The 7,225-nt window shown below is 32.5% G+C and overlaps 1 protein-coding gene across 1 annotated transcript in view; it reads right to left on the bottom strand.

The window, feature by feature from the left end:
• The window catches only part of LOC143064508 (ATP-binding cassette sub-family C member 3-like), a 51,209-nt gene extending 48,191 nt beyond the window's left edge, over window positions 1-3,018 (bottom strand). The window contains exons 1-2 of the mRNA XM_076237380.1: window positions 2,945-3,018; window positions 2,221-2,394 (exon numbers count right to left, since the gene is read on the bottom strand). Coding sequence (XP_076093495.1) covers window positions 2,221-2,394; window positions 2,945-2,986 — 216 coding nt within the window. The 5' untranslated portion in view covers window positions 2,987-3,018. The remainder of the gene's footprint in view (window positions 1-2,220; window positions 2,395-2,944) is intronic.
• Window positions 3,019-7,225: the final 4,207 nt, after the last annotated feature.

Below are 7,225 nucleotides of genomic sequence, written 5' to 3' on the forward strand. Positions count from 1 at the left end.
AAACATAACCAAGAGAAATCTGAAATATAGTATCATACCAAAAAAACTAAAGTGCTATAAATAATCCAATCTAAAAGAACTCTCCCTTTTATTTAAGCCATCAAAATGCATTTACAGGTTGATATTATTAAAAACTGTACTTGAAAAACGATGGTCGATTTAAGCATAGATTTCATGCACGGAAGACTTCTGCACATTTGGTACTCTTGCACAATTAATTGAGGCAGCTCTGTATTTTATTCAATATATCCTCATTTTGCATTACCATTCCAAGTTCCATGTCCATTCTCTCAGTCGACCTTTTATATTTGCTATGAAAAGCCTACCTATTGTGTTCTCGTTATGAACATACATGTAATATTTGCCACAGGACGTAAAACAAACAACATTTATTAAACAGACTCATTAATAATTAATATCATGAAAACCATATACGAAGGCAAGATTTGCACAATCCTATAAAGTAATATTTCCATGTATCCGTTTCGATAATTATTGAAACTATAACGACCCTTTTCAGGGTTGCGTTCAATATCGTAGCAGCTACGTAGTGCGACGTAAATTTATGACTATTGAACGAGAAGCTAGCTTAGCTGCTATTAATATCTATGTAGCAGCTAGGCTAGCCACCCGTTCAAAAGTCATAAATCTACATAGCCCTATATAGCCGATAAGATATTGAACACAACCCAAGGTCGTGTCCAATATCGTAGCGGTTACGTAGATGGGTCGAGTTCAATATCGTAGCAGCTACGAAGTGCTACGTAGATTTTGACTATTGAATGTGTAGCTATAGACTAGTTGTTACATAAATATTGATAGCAGCTACGTAGCCGGTACGTAGCTGCTACGATATTGAACCCAACCCTGGGACGCGTTCAATATCGTAGCAGCTACGTAGTGCTACGTAGATATTGACTATTGAACGTGTAGCTATAGACTAGTTATTACTTAGATTTTGATAGCAGCTACATAGTCGCTACGTAGCTGCTACGATATTGAACTGATCCCTGGTATCAATATCTATGTAGCAGCTAGGCTAAATACAAAGGTTGAGTTCAATATCGTAGTAGCTACGTAGTGATCAATATCTATGTAGCAACAATTGTTAACGTTTGTAAGATACCAACAAAACTGACGAATCCATCTTAGATGACAAAACGTATCAAAATTTAATCCTATGGGAGAAAACATAATCCTATAGGACAAAGTAAATCCTAAGGGAAAACAAAATATCTTACAGGACAAAATTTATCCTAAGGGAGAGAAAAAAATCCGGTAGGAGAAAAAAATATCCCATGGGAGAAAAAACATCCCACAGGACAAAATAAATCCCTTAGGAGAAAAAAATATCCTAAGGGACATTAGTTTCTGTCAAAAAGTCTTTCATGATAATCCTATAGGATAAAAAAAATCCTATCGGATTTAACACTTTTTTTGAAAATCCTACAGGATTTAAAATCCCATAGGATATTAATTTAATCCCATAGGAGATAAATTTTCCTATAGGACAAATAAATCCGATAGGATTTATATATCCCATAGGATATTTAAAATATCCTACGGGATTATGACTTTATCCTATAGGATTTCTCAAAATCCTGTAGGATTTTTAAAAATCCTATGGGAGAAAAAAATATCCTACAGGATTTTGTCACTGTTTTCGCTCCAGTTGCCGAACCGGGCGAGCCATATCAAATTTATTTTTGTATTGTGTTATTTATCCCCAGAGGTACATTATTGCCAAATTTGATGATTCTACGACAAAAAAAAGTGTGGTTCCAATTTGCACTTATGAGAAGTGCAAATTAATCCAAGAACATGTTCATAGTTTGTCATCTATTGTTCCAAAATATAAGATAATAATTTCTGGTAAGACAAATCTGTCATCTCATGAAAAAAAATCATATTTATTTTTTCACGTCCAACTTCATCATATTTGCATTCTTGTACTTTTTTGTTAATATGATAAGGAAATGTGTCACATTTAGTTAGGATTTCCAATAGCAAATGCAATGCACTCATTTTTTCTTAAAGACAACAGAACAAATGGATTTTATCTTTATTATGACAGAAATGAAAAAAATATATAACCGTTTAAAGAAAAGGTTGGATGGCCATAAATACGGAACGTGAGTAAATTATTTACGGGTAAAAAGAAGTTTGGAGATACACACAAGTTATGAAGGAAATGAAATTACACGACTAGTTTTAACTTACAGTTTTCACAATACTGAGTGGTGTCAGAGGAATTTGTTGTCTCTGCCGTTTGATAATATTGTAGATGTAAAAGGGCATGCCTAGAATCAGCCATACCACCGGTATGAACACGGGAACGATGTTCCGGAAACAATCCGTAAAGTTAGGACCAGAAGCTGATAGCTGTTCGTCTCTCTATAAAATCATTAAAACAAAATGTTAAAAACAGTACTAATATTCTGATTAAAATAGAATTCAGGAACTAAATTTATCCTTTATGTAAAATTATTATTATTATTATTATTATTATTATTATTATTATTATTATTATTATAAAATACAAAAGATCTCTTATAACTTTTAAAAGAAGTGAAAAAAAAACATTGTTAGAAAATCATAAAAAAAACTATGTATAATTGTTAGAAAAAATAAAAAAACTGATTTTGAAATATATTGCATAAAAAACTATACGATTAAATTTACTGATAAACAATTAACTTTATATAAAATGGGCATGGTAAAATGAAGGAGACAATAAAACCATACAAATAAAAATAAGTTGGAAATTTAAAAAATATAAAGTGAAAAGTTCAAAATATTACAATGTCATGGATAAAATTTATTACCGAAAGGTAATCTCTTATAATTTCATCTGTCAAAACTAATTCTTCACGTTTAAAAAAAATACAAACAAGATGTTCAGTAAAAAGCAACATGTTATGGTTATTTAAAGACTGTAACTTACCCAGAGTGACGAATTCCCACAGAAAGAGGACATGCTGTTCATCCGTCAGCATACACCAACTGAACTGAAAACCAACGGAGATTAAGATGGTTATTTAGTTTTAATTAACAAAAGTAAACCATTCCTTGAGGGCTAAATGGTGGTATTTAAGTTTTTGTTATAAACAGAATTAGAGAGATAATGTATTTGTATTCTACGTAATATCTATTTATGTATCATAATATCAATACACATGGAGTAATCTTGAGAAAATATATCTACATCTAAAGAAACAAATGGAGATAAGGTATAAAAATAAAATCTTTCCAACACAAGATGTGATATAAATGTCCGAGTATTATCAATTAACTATTATAACTGAATGGTTATGCATGGAAGTGAGATTTAAAAACGACATCCATCTTGTAGATGTAGAACGCCTTTTGGAGATTTACTAGGATACATAAGTTTCCTTTTTGTTAAAATGCAATTACTTTTCATGGAATATTTTACCTTAAAATCATCATAAGAACTTTCTTCCCTCAAGATATATTGCTTTAATTTAATTTTTGCTTAATCCACACTGTTTATCATTTTGTTTTGAAATAATTCAGATTTTGATTTTGCACTCATCGATCTAACAGACACACTAGAGAAAGACGATACCAAGACGACAATCAAAAACTATAACTGATAAAACTGACAACACAATATATCCCCTCCGAAAAACAGGAAATCAAGGGTTCACGAAACACTGTACACAGAAAACTTTAAAGATTGAGCCACCGAACCCTACACAAATCAGGGTTGAACTTGTTGGTTCAGATGGGTGAGCTTCTCCTGCTCCACTTGTGACACTCCGATCGGGTTTTTCGATGCAAATAAAAATTCGCAGATATAAACAAAAATACAAAATTATTCCGTATTCATTAATATCTGTCCTCTTGAGTCTCACTAGCTTAGAAATCTGTGCTTCGCGCTGGTTGAAGCAACTGAGATTTCAGGGCTGACGCTTGCAAGGCTCATATGTTTGAAGAATTATGCATTTTGAGGCAAAATAAAATAAGAGAACGGAAAATAATTGTGTGGATGTACGTACGTACTTACGGACGGACGGACAAAAGTAACACTTAATAAATACCCCCTCCGCTGCAGCGGGTCATTTAAAAAAAAATTCAGGCGTTTGTATACTGAAATTGTACATACCCGACCAATGCCCGATAAGGTTTGTCTGGTCTTGTCGAAATCAGGCTGAGATCGAGTATAGTTTATTTGGTCTAGCTAGTCGAGTTAAGACCGTTTAGCGATCGTGAATTGGTCGGAACTAACGAATATGTATTCAATTAGTGGTCGGGTTGGAGTCGTGATGGAGTCATTAAGGAGTCGTGAATGGTCGAGTTAAGGTCGTGTACAGTCGGATAGCAGTCGGGTAGAAGTCGTAAACAGGCTTGATCAAGAATTTTGTAACGCTTGGTCGAGGAATTTTGGACAATCGCGTTCATCGAGTTGATCTGATTGACAGTGTGAACCTAGCTTTAAATAACAATGCTTGTATGATAATACATGAGATTTATAATATCACAAAAATATAAATTGAGCTATAAAATGACTCTATGACAGTATTATAATGTAACTTTTGGCACACGACTGTATAAGCAGCTAAAGAAATGTATTCTTAACAATTTAGAAAATCACAATACTAAACAATTAATCCTAAAAAGGAACAATAACATCCCGTTTTATTTTGATACATGAAAGAATATTGATATCTTTAAAAAGGTTAAACAATTAAAAAATAAAATAAATACATTTATATAATAAATAAATAAATAGAAAGAGCTGTCCAAACTGTTTTAACATTATGAAAAAAACAACAACACCGAAGCATGACTCAGTAAACGGAACCTCATACTCTTAATATTTCTTAAAAGAAAATACCCCTTCCTTCATTTATCGTATTTCAAATATTTGAATCATTATTTTTATTTTTGCTAGTTTAGCAAACAAATGAATTACACGACGAAAAAGTCTGCATTGGTATATCAAGTATAAATCGAAAACCATTTGACACAGAAATACAGATATTATGACACACCCTCTGGTATTGGTAAATATACATGGCAAGTATAAAGGAGTAGGTCCGGTAAGGGCCGATTTTGGCCTCAAATTTCAGGTTCATCTGACGAAAGATTTTGACCACTTATTAAACACTTAAGTGTCTATTTTATTCGAATTAATTAGTTTATGTGAAAGATTGGGTCATAAAAAACGATCCGATTCAAGCTCAAATATGAAAAATCTACCAAATATGCCGAAAAATGTCACTTTTCAGATGGGTTTTGGTAAAAATGAAAGTGGCCGAATCCGTGTTCATCCTCAACCTTTATATATATTATGTATTATCATCAAATACAACTTACATTTCAATATTAAGGATGAACACGAATGCGGCCACTTTCGTTTTACACGAAAACTGTCTAGAATTTAACTGATATGCTAGAATTATGAAGATTTTAATAATTTAGCATGACTTAATGGTGCTAGTACCGGATATATGTACAATGTATTGTCAAAAACAGCCCATATTTATGTAACAGAAGCATTCTACTGTCCAATAAATAACTAGAAGTTTACATTTTAACAATTTTGTAAAACTGCTATATTTTGGGGCCAAAAAGGGGTCTTACTGAACCTACTCCAAATTGAAATCATAATTAACGGTTCTCAAGATATTACGGAAGCCGATAAGGGCCATTCAAAAAAAATATTTTATGTCGTAATTACGACATAGCATGTCGTAATTTCGACATAACATGTCGTTATTACGACATCGCTTTGTCGTAATTTCGACATAACATGTCGTTATAACGACATCGCTATGTCGTAATTTCGACATATCATGTCGTAATAACGACATCACTATGTCGTTAAAACGACATAGCTATGTCGTAATAACGACATCGCTATATATAAAAGAATATGTATTATGATTGCCAAGAGACTAAATGACACAGAAATTAACAACTATAGGTCATCATAATGCCCCCAATAATTAGAAAAGCCTTCGATTAGTCAGCTATAAAAGAGGGAGGAAAGATACCAAAGGGAGAGTCCCCAAAATGCTGTGTGGCAGACAGTGTTATTAATTAATTATTAGCTCCCTTGGTAAAACTCCAAATTTCATATTTAATGTATTTCATTGTTAAATAATTTACATGAAGCTTAATAAGTATATATTTGTTAATTGCATAGCTTTTGCTATTTGAATTCATTGGTTAAAGATTTTTTATTTATATTGTAAAGTTTAATATTTGCATCGTTTCAAAATCTTTGGTTACCTTCTTTGGATACCTTCAGTGAGAAACTTATATATTTTTAAATCCCGTCTAAGTTTTATAAGTTACCTGCCGTGGAAGGGCTGCATAGCCAGACAAGTTTGAAATAAACAAGTAAGACGTGGAAATTATGAGGACTGATGTTGCATGCCAAGCATTCCATCTCCCTTTATATAAGCGTAAACTACATGGCTTCTTGTAATAAGGGTGAATTGAAGTATTGAAAGCTCTATTTCTACTTTCAAACGTTGGGCACGATATTCCTACAACACGACGTTACACTTTAACATACGGCGTCGAAGAGGGTTTTTGACCTGGTTTAATTTTGCAAGTTTTATTCTGTTTTTTTGTATTGTTGGTTGATTCTGGTTCTGTTCGTTTTGTGATGTCATTTTATCAAAAATTACCTCGAGTTGTGGAAATCGATTTAATAATGTTTACCCTTTAAGTTATTTCAACTAAAAATGCAGTACTGTCGCAAATAATGTAGAAAGGAAAGATGGGACGGAAGTACATGTATACGGTTTTCCATATTTTTGTTTTTTTTTAGGATGTATAACTTTCAAGGTGCATATCATCTGTCATTGTAAAATTTCTATATCTTAATTCAACCAATACAAATATATCTGACACTCTGCAAGTAAATCGAACATTTTTACCCTTGGTTAAATTTGAATAGAATTGTATTTTCCCTGGCACATAAGTTGTCGAAATACACCCCTTCAATTACTTGAACCTTGGCTTTATTTCCCAAGTCATCTATAGCGTTTAACTTCTGATATACATTCTAAAATATAGTAATCTACTCCTGGATCGTCCGCGAAAACGGCAAATATAATCCCGGGTTTTTATTAATTCGATGAAACGGTTTTCGTCGCTGTTTGGGATTCGTCTTTCAATTACCTCCATTTCATGCACAAGTTTATATTGATCAAAAGTTCCGGCTTCGCTAGTACAGGAATTATTT

The sequence above is a fragment of the Mytilus galloprovincialis genome, chromosome 2, assembly GCF_965363235.1.
Source record: "Mytilus galloprovincialis chromosome 2, xbMytGall1.hap1.1, whole genome shotgun sequence".
In the NCBI taxonomy this organism is placed as follows: domain Eukaryota; kingdom Metazoa; phylum Mollusca; class Bivalvia; order Mytilida; family Mytilidae; genus Mytilus; species Mytilus galloprovincialis.